This window comes from Charadrius vociferus, unplaced genomic scaffold (assembly GCF_000708025.1).
Source record: "Charadrius vociferus isolate BGI_N301 unplaced genomic scaffold, ASM70802v2 scaffold163, whole genome shotgun sequence".
NCBI lineage: Eukaryota > Metazoa > Chordata > Aves > Charadriiformes > Charadriidae > Charadrius > Charadrius vociferus.
In genome coordinates, this window is record NW_009648332.1 from 8,787,905 (window position 1) to 8,800,147 (window position 12,243).

At 53.7% G+C, this 12,243-nt stretch overlaps 2 protein-coding genes across 3 annotated transcripts in view; one reads left to right on the forward strand and one right to left on the reverse strand.

Moving 5' to 3' along the window:
• Window positions 1-1,583: 1,583 nt before the first annotated feature.
• ELOVL1 (ELOVL fatty acid elongase 1) lies at window positions 1,584-5,339 on the forward strand. Of its 2 annotated transcripts, XM_009884679.1 has the most exons (7): window positions 1,584-1,644; window positions 2,061-2,251; window positions 2,417-2,497; window positions 2,706-2,762; window positions 3,072-3,177; window positions 3,343-3,479; window positions 3,867-5,339. In XM_009884679.1, exons 1-7 carry the CDS (start codon window positions 1,599-1,601, stop codon window positions 4,119-4,121), a joined length of 873 nt encoding a protein of 290 aa, XP_009882981.1. In that variant the 5' UTR covers window positions 1,584-1,598; the 3' UTR covers window positions 4,122-5,339. The 2 variants fall into 2 exon arrangements, with proteins under 2 accessions (XP_009882981.1, XP_009882982.1); XM_009884680.1 differs by lacking the exon at window positions 2,417-2,497 and having other exon boundaries at window positions 1,599-1,644.
• A 3,893-nt stretch (window positions 5,340-9,232) lies between these two features.
• CDC20 (cell division cycle 20) overlaps window positions 9,233-12,243 on the reverse strand; it is a 4,422-nt gene continuing 1,411 nt past the window's right edge. Inside the window, exons 3-9 of the mRNA XM_009884681.1 lie at window positions 11,959-12,087; window positions 11,378-11,574; window positions 10,932-11,026; window positions 10,361-10,592; window positions 10,128-10,253; window positions 9,840-9,957; window positions 9,233-9,496 (exon numbers count right to left, since the gene is read on the reverse strand). Of these exons, the coding sequence (XP_009882983.1) occupies window positions 9,318-9,496; window positions 9,840-9,957; window positions 10,128-10,253; window positions 10,361-10,592; window positions 10,932-11,026; window positions 11,378-11,574; window positions 11,959-12,087 (1,076 nt within the window). The 3' untranslated portion in view covers window positions 9,233-9,317. The remainder of the gene's footprint in view (window positions 9,497-9,839; window positions 9,958-10,127; window positions 10,254-10,360; window positions 10,593-10,931; window positions 11,027-11,377; window positions 11,575-11,958; window positions 12,088-12,243) is intronic.

Below are 12,243 nucleotides of genomic sequence, written 5' to 3' on the forward strand. Positions count from 1 at the left end.
CACTGCTGTTGAGAGGTTGGGTGGCACTCCCCAGTTTGGAGGAGGACACGGGGTATGACTGGGCAGGCACAGAGCCAGCGCTGTTGCTGCACTAAAGTGATTTGCAGAGAACGGTGAGCCAGAATGGTGTATGCCAGGCTTCTGAAGAGTGCTGCCAGCAAAGCCTGTCATGTAGGTGCATGGTAGCACTACACAGGTAGTGTCTGCTGCTGCCCTACCTGGGTCCCAGATAGAGCAAAGAGCACTTTGCTGAGCTCTTCTTGAAGCAAAGCTGAAGGAGCAATGCTGGTGCTGGCTGGTGAGGGCTTCAGGTGGCAGTGGCTGCTGGATACTTGCTGCTGGGACCTTACTGGAAAGAAGGTTACTCTGGTTTCAGCCTCCTGGCTGCTGGTCTGGGTGAGGCTGCATGCTTTGTGGTGGCGGCAGCAATAAACTTCCTGGGGAGTTTGGGCTGGGGACCTGTTTCCCTGGGCCTGTGTGTGGGCAGTGATTCCTGTGCACCTTCCTGGAGGAAAGGGTAGGTGGAGTGTCTGGTAGCAGCTATGGGGAATGCCTCCCTCGCAGGTGGGTGAGTCAGGTGAGGCTGGGGCTGTGCTCTGCCTCCCTCATGCTTTGGTGTCCTTTGGGCTGGGGAGAGGTTGGGAAGCACAGGGGGCTGAGTGAGGGTGTTTCGAATGTGCGTGCAGCAGCAAGAGCCTGGACCCTTCCTGCTCTTCTGGAGAGTACCTCTGGATTGCTCTCTGGTGTGTGCTCATAGTGAGGCTGAGCAAGCGTGGGGAGTGTTGTCCTTCTTGCTGCCTTATATCCTTCTGCTGCTTTTTCCACTACCTGGGGATACTGTCCCCTGTCTGGAAGAGGTGTGGAAATGTCACTGCCAAGTAGGATGCACCTAGCCTCTGAAGTGCTGGGTTATGGGGTGGTAGCTCTTCTTGGGAGGGTTTGTGCAAGATGTGAAACCAGGAACTCTGACACCAGAAGATGGTGTCAGTTTCTGAACTGATGGCTTTCCTTCCTCTTGCAGTGTATCTGCCATTGATGCTGTGTTGCTTCTCTGGCAGGGATCAGTGGTCAGCAGCCCAAAGCTGATCATAAAGGCACCACTCTGTGGAGAGTGTGGGCCAGCTCTGCATCTCTCTTGGATACCTTGCACCAGGGTCGGGCAGAGCAGTGTGCTGGGTCGGTATGGGTGGCAAGGTTGTTGGCAATATCGTGGTGGTTGTGGGTGATAATGCTTGAGCCTGTACTGCAGGAGCAAGACTAAGAGGCTGGGGATAGGTGCTGAGGTTGGAAGCTTTCCTAGCTGTCTTGAAGTGTTAGGATGCTGCCATGGAAGGACTGCTAGTGGTGGATGATGGGGTTTCCAGCAGAGCTGGGGATACAGGGCCAGGCACAGTGAGAAGTGGGGAGCATGTGGCTCAACTGGAAAGTAGATGTTGGTGTGTGATCAGCTGAGATTAATGATGGCCAGATACACATGACTACCTCTGAAGCTATGCTCGAGATTTGCTGATCTGCAGGGCTCTGTGCTATGCAGGGTGCCCTCCTGGGAAAACAGCTGCCTGATCTGCCCTTCTCTCCACAGAGATACTACCGCCACCATGGAGGGGATTGTGACCATGTATCAGGACTTCATGAAGAAAGCAGGTGAGTGTTTGGCTCTCCTCAGCTGCAGGGCAGGTGGTCCTACATGCCTTACTGCCACAGGCACAGGGGGTGGTCTGTCATCCCTGAAGCAGTCTGGGTCTAGCTGCATCCTGCCTTTGCCTTGATGTGGAGGCAGCTCTGGGTCTTTTGGGCTGGTTGTTGCAAGGTTGTCTTGCCTCAGTGCCTGTGCAGGTCTTCTTGGGACACTTGTGTCCTGAGCAGAGGGCCTTCAGGCTGCCCTGCAGCATGGCTTCAGGCCTTACTGAGTTTAGGTGGCTTCACCAGCCTCTGCTCCTTGACTGGCCCCCTACCTGCACTCCTGACCCAGAAGAACAGGATTGCTTCCACCCTGGCAGTAGCATTACTGGCAGACGACTGGGGTGAGGATGCTAACTGCCCTGCGGCTCTCTCCACAGACCCCCGCATTGCTGATTATCCGCTGATGCAGTCCCCGTTCCTTGTGATGGGCATCCTTTTGGCATATGTCTACTTTGTACTATCCTTGGGTCCACGGCTAATGGCCAACAGGAAGCCTTTAAACCTGAAGAAGTTCATGGTGCTATACAACTTCTTTCTGGTGGGACTCTCACTTTACATAGTCTATGAGGTGAGTTGTTGGCAGTAGCCTTTGTGGTGTACACAAAGAAATCCATGCAGGCTGTGTGGGTGATGGGGAACCCTTTTGCAGGCTGTTCCCTGCTCTTCTGTGCAGGGCTTGGGAAGTGCAGTGGGTGATATGTTGGGCCTCGCCCTGATGATGCTCTTGTTGCAGTTCCTGATGGCAGGGTGGCTTACTGGGTACACCTGGCGATGTGACCCTGTGGACTTCTCACAGGACCCCAAGGCCCTCAGGGTGAGTTCTCATCCCTCTTGCAGTAAGTGGGGATGGCCTTTAGTGCTTGTGTTTGGACACCAAGGTCACAGCTACCTGCCTCTCCTGAGGCAGAGGGCTTACAGTACCTGGCCCTTGGTTTCACCCCAGGGTTACTGTATGGAGACCCTTGGTCACTGGGCATGCTCAGGCTGAGGTGGGTCTCTAATGCTAAGCTTTTCTGTTACAGATGGTGAGTGTTGCTTGGCTCTTTGTCTTCTCCAAGTTCATCGAACTGACAGACACGGTGAGTGAGTTAGGAGGAGGCCTTGTCACTGTTTGCTGGGCAGGGAGTTGGGGCCCTGCGTGTTTGGGGTAGGTGCTTTCTTCAGCCCTTCCAGTCTGACCTGGCAATCCTTCTGTCTGGCATCACTGTCAAGGATGCCACTCTGGACTATTGCAGAGGCCACTCTTGGCATGTTATAGCTATGGAAGCTGTGGGGTGACCTAATGTGTGGTGGCAGTGAGCTTTCTGGGGGCAAGCATCACTGAGATCAGATGCTGAATTAGTGGTCCAGGGCTGCAGGTCCTTGATGCTTTTGGGCTTTCATTGCAGGTGATCTTTGTCCTGCGGAAGAAGAATGAACAGGTCACATTCCTGCACCTCTTCCACCACTCTGTTCTGCCTTGGAGCTGGTGGTGGGGAGCAAAGTTTGGTCCAGGTAAGATGAAAACTGTGTGGGTGCACAGCTTGGGGAAAAGGGTTAGCTGGGTTAGCCCCAGAAGGGCTGAGAAGGGCTCATAGTGCTCCTAAGAAGGGCTCATAGTGCCATAGTGCTAATTGCTGTGGAGGATGGACTTATGGTAATGAAAATCTGTCTTAACAGGGGGAATGGGCTCATTCCATGCCATGATCAATTCCATGGTGCATGTTGTCATGTACTTCTACTACGGGCTCTCAGCAGCAGGACCTGCCTTTCAGAAGTACCTGTGGTGGAAGAAGCACATCACGGCTATCCAGCTGGTGAGTCTGTGGTGTGGAGCAGAGCGTATGCCCTGAGCCTCTGATGTGAGGGGTAGGCCAGCCTTTGTACCTATGAAGGGTGCAGCCAGCAGCTGTAGCTGTCTCTTCTGTGGCCTCTCACTCTGGGTTTCTAGCAGCTCTGGCCCGCTGTAGGCCTCTGATCAGCCCACTGCTCCTGGGCTGCAGCCAGACTGGGAGGGTAAGAGACACATGCTGCCTTGAGGCTTGTGCCTGCTTCTTCCAGCTGCTGCTGACTGTGCCTCACCATGAGGACCTTTACTTCAGAGTGGGAAGGAACCTATTGGTTTCATTTAGAAAGAAGGTCTCTACTGGGATCCCTGACCCTGCTCCCTTGAATAACTTGTCCCTGCTCTGCATTGATCCCAGGCACAGTTCGTGATTGTCTCCGTCCACATCTCCCAGTATTACTTCATGCCCAGCTGCCAGTACCAGTTCCCCATCTTCATCCACCTCATCTGGATTTATGGGACCATCTTCTTCATCCTCTTCTCCAACTTTTGGTACCAGTCTTACACCAAAGGCAAACGGTTGCCCAGGGTGGCTCAGCAAGCAGCCCAGCACAACGGTAGCAGCATCCACGAGAATGGCACTGTCACCAATGGCAAGGTCAAAGCCAACTAGAGGGCAAGGCCCTCCCAGAGCCAATGAGAGCCCCGGGGCAGAGGCAGCTGGGACCTGTTCCCCTGCTCCTGGGTGCCACTAGCCAAGTCAAGTGCCTACAGACTGTTGTACCCCTGTGCCCAGCCCTGCTGTCCTCTGTCTGCACGCCCAGCCCCTCTGCTCTGAGCAGCCATGGGCAACTTCTCCTGCTCTTGGGAGGGCTCATGCTGTTTCTTGGTGTTGCTGAGCAGAGAGGCAGCTGCCTGCATCACAGCTGCAGGGCTGCAGTCCCATTCCAGTGTTTCCAAAGGAATTTTCCCCCAAGTGCCTACATCTGGCCCTTCTGCCTGGGGGCCACTTTCTTCTGAGTAGGACCAAAAGAAGAGACCGGTCCCTGTCCTGGTGCCCTCTCCTCTTCCCTGGCTCACTAGAGCCTGTGTGGATGAGCAGACTTGTCCCTGGTTGCTTGCTGCCGCCAGCTCAAGTGTGAGTGCTCCTGCTCTACCATGCCTTGTGCCACCTTGTTCCATGCCACAGTGCTGCATGTCCCTTCTTGTCCCTGTGTGCCCAGGTGGGGGGGTCCTGCCCTGGCGTGTCCATGCTCAGGTGTGGCTGTGGAGAATGTAGGGGCAGTGTCTATGGGACTTGAGAGCCCAGACCTGCCCAGTACAGTACACATGCCCTGTGCCTAGTACATAGCAGGGGTTGTGACAGCCTGAAACCCCTTCCCCCCACAATAAGCCCAGGTTGCCGTGCCTTTCTGTGCCTGGGCTGGGTGCTTGGTGTGTGCTTTAGCCACACTTACCTGATCCTGTATGGCAGCTGGTGGCTCGCTCCAGAGTGGGGGAGGCCAAGCTCAGCCTTGCCTTGGATCACTTCCATTCCTGCAAACTCAAGACTTGAGCAATAATTGCCCCTAAAATCAGCTCCTGGGCTTTCCTGCTTGGGACTAGCCCTGCTCTGGTGCAGCGTGAGCACAGCGGAGGATGGTTGTAGTGTGCCCTGCTGTGGGGTAACAGTGAGCACCTGTTACTTCTGTGGATCCAACTGGGCCTGGATGAAGGTGTACTCTGCCTTACAGCAGGGCAGTGCAGCAGCTCTCCTGGGCCTGGTGCCCATCACCTGCTCTGGCTATAGCCAAAACCATGCTGGTGGCCTTGAGGATGAGGTGAAGGAGCCAGGCCCTGTCAGAGTGGGCTGCTCTTCTATCACAAATAAACAAACAGAAAGAGAAATGGCTCTGCCCTCTTGTTTTCCCTGGCCTGCTGTGCTCAGAAGCTGTTCCAGGTGCTTGGTCCTGCCTAGTGTGGTTGAAGGCAGGGCTGGGAGAAGCAGCTGGTGTAGCAGGTTTGTGTGTTGGGGGGAGAGGGTGATAGCTGTGTGCTGATGAAGCAGATGGCAGATTGTTGCCAAGCGCTTCGTTAGAGCAGTGCTCAGGGCAGGAAATGTGTCAAGGCTCCCGTTGTGAAAGTGGCTCCGCCCTGTGAAAGAATGGCTGGGGTGGAGTGTGGGTGTGGGCTGGGACCTGGGCCAGCTACCCAGGAGGAGCTGCTGCTTTTCAGAAATCCTGGGGAGCTGAGGTGCGGCAGAGCAGATGCAAGAGACCCTGGAAATCCAGGTGATGGGGAAACAGCAGGCTTCTTTCTGCATCTGCTGAAGCTAAAGCTGCTGCTGTCTGTGAATATCCCTGCAGCGTGAATCTGTGCAGAACACGGATGAAGCTGGTCAGAGGGATGTTGATGTTGCTGCTGCCTTGCTCTTGCTATAGCAGTGTATATTCCTGGCTGGGCTCTGCCCTCTCTACCTCCTGAGATACTCTGGCTTACCTTCAGTGCTGTTGGGGTGTAGCACTACCTTCCCCATCACTTTGTGAGTGGGGGCCCTCCTGAACAGAGAGGCCAGCCTAGGTGCTGACTCAAGCCTGGGAAGGGGGGTTGGGTAGCTGGCTGGGAGGAATGCATTAGACCAGCCGCCCTCCAGAAGCTGCGTTTCACTGCATCTGGGGTGTGGGAGGGCTTTAGTGACTGTCTAGCCAAAGCCCTAGAGCAGAGGTTGGTGTGAGGGAAAGCTCTGCTGACCCTGCCTGAGCTGCTGTACACCTCAAGGCCATGCTCTGACATGTAGGACAACCTCAAGTGAGCTGAACTGGCGTGACCAATATGTCTAACTGCATTGCCCTGCTTTACAGGGCTCAGTGCCCTTGTGCGTATGAAGCCTTAAAATGGGATCTAGCTGCTGCACTGTAGTGTTCTCCCAGTTGTTGCCACTTCTCTGTGGGAAAGAACGGGGAAGAGGTTTTGTTCTGGTCCCTGCTGAAGTGGTGTGTAACATTAGTTTGCTGCTCAGAAGTCACTGCTTCAGGAGAGGTGAGAGTCCAGCTGGGATGGAGCTTTTCCTGTCTAGCCTCCTTCTTCCCCCCCAGGCTGGCTGTTGGTAAAGACAGGACTTTTGCCCAAAATAGTAATAATATTTTAAACTACTTACACTTGGCATTTTAAAGTGGGCTGTTCCCTACGTGTGTTCTGCTCTCCCTTCCTCCTATTGTTCCTGTTAGCTGTGATCTTTCCATGGGCTGGCCATACCACTTCGTAATTTATACCCTGTCATGGTCAATCTGGGCTGCTGCCCTGAACTGAATTCACACCTTATATGGCAGTGTTTCCTGGGCCTGCTGCGTCAGCGCCCAGCTCCTTCCTCTGCTCCTCCTCACTCCAGGGCAGTAGGACCAGTATGAGGCTGAAGGAAGACACTGTAATACTGTCACCTTCCAGTAATGCTCAGAGGACTTTCAAGGAGTGTGTAATGCTCAGCTTCTGGGGGTGGGTATGTGCTAAGGAGAGAGGCAAGACAGGCTCTGTCTGAGAAAGATAAACTGCTATTACATGGGAGTGAAGAAACTACACCGGCTTTCAGGCATGTAAAGCCTTCCTTCCAGGGTCAGGAACCACTGGAAGCCTTAATCTGCTGTGGGGCCACAGGGCAAATCTGCACTAACTCCCAGCATCGAAATGCAGGGGTGTGGGGCAGGGTTCCTACAACAGCAGCACAGCTCTGGGGAAGAGCCAAACCTTGCATGTGGATTCCTGCCCCCTTCCCCATTAGATCCAGCTGCTGCCCTGGGATTTGCTTCTGAAGAGGAAGAGAGCTGCCTTGTCCTCCCGTGTCCTTCCCCAGGTGGGGATGCACCAACAGCCCTGCTGGGAAGTACTGGGCTCAGCTGCTGCAAGCGGTTTTTTGAGACTGTGCCCTCCCTGCCCTCTCAGCACCAAGCGTGGGGCTGCTCTGGTGGGTGTGGGGTGTGCACTGGACAGGCTCAGCACAGCATGAGTTGGTGCCAGCACTGCCCACCTTTGAAGGCTCCAGCTGGCTTAAAGCCCAGGAGGCTGAGCAGGAGCCTGGCACCAGGTACAGTGTGGTACTGTGCTAAGAGGAAGGTGAAAATAGTTAATAATAATCCACCCTCTGCTAATCACAGGCTGATGGGAGGCACAGACTTTGTTGAGCTGCTTTGCACAGGCGAAGGTGCTAATCTGCTGCACAGCGTCCCTGGCAGCCCCTGGCTGTGCTGGTGCAGCTGAAGGACAGGCTTGATGGGTCTGGTGCAGCCCCACAACCTCAGACACCATGGCTCCAAGGTGCAGAGCAGCATGCAGAGCAACATGGCAGCTGTGGCCCTGCTGGCTCTTGCTTGTGTAAAGGCTCAAATGTGCTCCCTACAATTTCCACCAGCATAACTGAGCCGGGAAAAAATGCATTTTCCAAGTGCTGGGGGGCCAAGCTCAACCAAATGTCACCTGAGCCCTGCTGCCTCAGCTTGGTACCAGGGCTTCCCCTCAGCAGGAGGGGAAGACACAGATCTGAGCTACTGGAAGAATACATGACTGAGGGCTATGAACTGGCTTGGTGGTGCTTTGGGAGGCCCTTGTGTGATGTCCAAGCTGGCTATGGCAATGTAAACTAACCTTTTGTTTTGCATCAGGCTTTATACCATTGCCAGCCCCTTTCTGGCCTTTGGGGCGATTACAGCTGTTGCCATATGTTTCCAGCCTCTGGCCTCCCTTTTTTTCCAATAGCATTTGGCTCTTAAATTCACTACTAAACTCACTGCAAAAATAGTTATTCTACCCTAGCACCATAAGAGCAGGCAGCACTGGCTGCAGCACAGAGGCTGCGTGTAAACAGAACACGACTAAGTGTGCAGGCAACGCTACAGCTCAGACTGCCAAGACCAAGTTCCCAGAGTGCTCTGGCATAGGTGATGACTGCTGGTAGTCACCAGCAGAGGAACAGCAAGGTCCACCCTGCCACAAGGCAGGACACAGCAGAAGCTGTGCTTCTAGTTGAGCCATGCTCCTCCCCACTACAGCAGGCAGCAGCTGGTCAGAGGACTCTCCCTGAGGCTTGAGGTTCACTGCTCTGTGGAAACCAAGACAAGTCAGGGATCCTTCCTCCTAGCCCCGCTGTAGGGCTGGAGCCCTGGAAAGGGTCAGTGTTGACAGACCCTGATCAGAGGTGAAGGGCTAGAAAGTCACCCAGGCTCCAGAACTCAAGAGCACAGACATTGATATAGAGGCCCTTTGGCCCCTAACACTTCCCTTTGTCTTACCAGAGCCAGGACACCAGAGCCAGTATCCAGCCACAGGCCCAGCTGCCCCATGATTCTGGTTTGAGAAAGCTAAGAGGTGCAAAGAAAGCTGATTTTCCTGGCAGAGCTTTACTAGAGGAGGGACCAAGTCATGACTTCCACAGATGCAGGTTAGACATCAGCTTCCTTTGGAGACAACTTCTTGCTGCAAGCAGGAGGCCCATACACCTCAGGTATTTCAGTGCTACAGCTTCCCCCCTGTGGGATACAACCAAGCCACAGCCCTTCTGGTGGAGCTGCTGCACTTGTGGTCAGCATGTGGCGGCAGGTGACACACCTGCCTTAGCTGGGACAGATACATAAATACAGCCATCACACAGTATCCTTCTCCCAGGACTTCAGGCCTGTGCTAGGCTCACTGCAAACTAGCCCTAAAGAACAAGAGCTCCACCACTTGCCCAGATCCCAAACATCAGGGAGGAAGGGCTTAGTTCTGTGAGCCATGGCCTTTTCTTCCATCAGACTTCATTAAAAAAAGAATAAAATATCAAATTAAAGCAGTTTATTAACATTTAAAATACTGTACAGTGCATAAGCCAAGTTTTTCAACTCCTCCCAACAGCCCTGTGCCTTCATCGGATGCCCTGGTGAATGATGCTGCTTTTGGCACTGTTCGCCTTCTCTTTCTCCTTCTTCTTTATGGGGTCCATCTCAAAACAGCGCCAGAGACGTAGTGTTTCATCAGCAGCTGCCGAGGCCACTGTTACACCATCAGGGCTCATTGTCAGGTTCAACACTCTGGCAGTGTGACCTGAGGAGGAGGAGGTGTGCAGTCAGGGCTGGGCTGATCACCGCATGCCCGGGTCCCTGTGGTTCTACCACAATGGTTAAGTTTGCTCCCGTGTGCCCTATGAGTGCTACCAGCTTGCATGGCTGCTCCTATACCATACTGCAGCAGCATGAATTCACACCCTAGGCATGCGTTTGGAGCAACAGTGTTTCTTCAGCAGCCCACAGGAGTGCCTCCCTCTAGCAGCATGCCCCCAGACAGCATTGTGCATCAGTAATGCCCCCAGCTAGACCACCAGTCTGCTCAAACCAAGGATTACATCTGCCTGCAGCCTTCCCTTCCCCAGGCAAAGGCCCCAGCCTACCTCGAAGCTCAGTGACCTTGGCCATCGTTGGATACTTCCATATCACCAGCTGATTCTGTGCAAAGCCATGGCCTGAAATTAACTCCTTGTAGTTTGTTGACCACAGGATAGAACAGACCTGAGAAACAGTAATAACGCAGGTAAGACAAGCTGCTTGTGCTGATGCTCTCCACCCAGAGATGAGCATGGTCCCCTCCTTTCCCATGCCTCTGGGCTTCAGGAGCCAGCAACTCTGTATAGGCATCCTGCCAGAAGGTGTTTGTCACCAAGCTGATGTTTGTGTCTCACCTGGGAATGGGCATCAACAGCACTGAGGCAGGTGCCAGAACACACATTCCAGATGCGGATATGCCTGTCGCTAGTCCCACCTCCAGTGGCTAGAACATTTGACTGCCACGGACACCATGCCACAGCCTGAGAGAAAAGGGTTAATTCTAAGACACGCAAGAGGCAACCTGTGCCCAGCCAGTGCCACATGTCTGCCTTGCACAGACATGTGCCCACAGCAGCCCCACACTCACCTTGACAGCACCCTGGTGCTGAGTGAAGGTCTGTACAGGAGCAAAGTCTCCACTGTCCCCCTGGGTACATGGCCAGATGTTCACCAGGTTGTCATTGCCACCACTGGCCAGGTAGCGGCCATCTGGAGACCACTTGAGTCCACACACCTCCTGCGTGTGGCCAGCAAGTGTGGCCACGTGATGCTCAGCCACTCTGACATCGTGGTGGTGGATGTGGCCAGTCCGTGCCCCACTGCAGAGAGAAGGCTTGCAGGGTCAGGCTGGCACATACTTTCACCAAAATCCATTTTTGTGCTGTTACAATATTGCCATACCTGCCACTGGATTTCAACCAGTGTTAATTGCATCGCTGGTCTATTGACATGAGCGAAGCAGCCACAGCAGCTCTTTACAACTTCAGCACAAAGGGCAAATGAGAAGATGGGCCTTCTCCCCACAGTCTCAACAGTACAGGCTGAGAATCCCAAGCCAGGACAGAAACTCCCTCTCTGCCATCCCTAACCTGCACCACTCACAGATCTAGGATAGCAATCTGCAACAGCTAGACACTGCCCTTTACCCACCGCTTTACCTGGAGAGGATGTAGCTGTTCCAGCTGAGGGATCCCACACGGGAAGAATGGCTGGTCATATTTCGGAGACGTTTCTGCTGCTGTATGTCCCATAGCTAGAGAGGCAGAGCGGTAAGTTCTCCAGAGGATGAGGAAACCCATCCCCGTTGCTTTGCCCTAGGAACCTCACTGCACAGGCTCCAGCATTCAACCTTGTCAGCATGGCAGCAGAGATCAATTTATATCTCATGCCTACAGAACAGAAGGTAACTCCAGGTGTCAGAAAAACCCCAAAGCAAACTCTGCCTTGCTGCTGCAGTTGGTCACTGGCTGTGGACATTTCCATCCTACACCAGTCAAGGCAAGTCAGTGCACTGCATCCTCCTTGTGCTAGCCAAGCTTTGTCCCAAGGCCCTGCAGTTCTGGCAATCACTGGACAACACCTCTAGTTTTACTCCTGCACTCACCTGGACCTCAGCATTGCTTGTGCCAACAGCAAGGTAGTTTCCTCCTGTAATCCATGACACAGAGCAAGCGTAATCATCTGGATGGTCCATCTGCAGCAGCTGGATAATCTCCCCAGAAATGTGGTTCCACAAATAGACAGAGTTGTCCAGAGCCACTGCTAGGAAGTTCTGAGAGCTCCAGTCAATAAGATTCAGATCTACAATTTGGAAGAGCAATGCAGGTCACACTGTACCTACCTGAAGAGCCCTGCCCTTCGTCAGTGCTGATGCCAGATCTTCCACGTGCACCAGGGGCGCATGCACACACACATGCAGGTAAGGGGCAGCCTTCTGGGTGTCACCATGCCCAGCTAGTGGAGTCAGGCAGCCCTGATTCAAGTCACCTACAAAGCACTCTGGACCACTGTTCCTATAAGGAACACCCTAAGGACACTCTAGAAGCGGTCTGTGCCAGCTTGAGTGCTTAAGATACTGCAACAGCACAGTTAGAGCTCCAGCTCCTTGGACCACGCCATCCTAGGAACTGCACTCCAGTGCAGAATGATCTCAGTGCCCAGCACTCAACATTACAGCCTACTTACAGTAGTCATTGCGGATCTCTGGTGCATCCAGGATCCGGTCTGGCATTGAGGGAATGTATCTGCCATTCTTCCTGCTGGATCCAGGTGTAATTTTCTGACTGTAGAGCACTTTCAGGTTATTCTGATAGCCTGTGTGAAGGGGAACAGGTTTCTTTACCCGAGTTACTGTTTCCTCCCAGTTGAGCACTGCTCACCCAACTAGAAATCCCTTCCAGCATCCTGAGAGGAGAGAGACACTCAGAAGAGAACAGAGCACTAACATCACTGGCAGTATTAACTGCTGAA

Coding starts and splice junctions, on each gene's coding strand:
- ELOVL1 (XM_009884679.1), top strand. CDS start 1,599: ATGGAGGGGATTGTGACCATGTATCAGGACTTCATGAAGAAAGCAG. Junction 2,498..2,705: donor AGGACCCCAAGGCCCTCAGG/GTGAGTTCTCAT, acceptor TTTCTGTTACAG/ATGGTGAGTGTTGCTTGGCT. Junction 2,763..3,071: donor TCATCGAACTGACAGACACG/GTGAGTGAGTTA, acceptor CTTTCATTGCAG/GTGATCTTTGTCCTGCGGAA.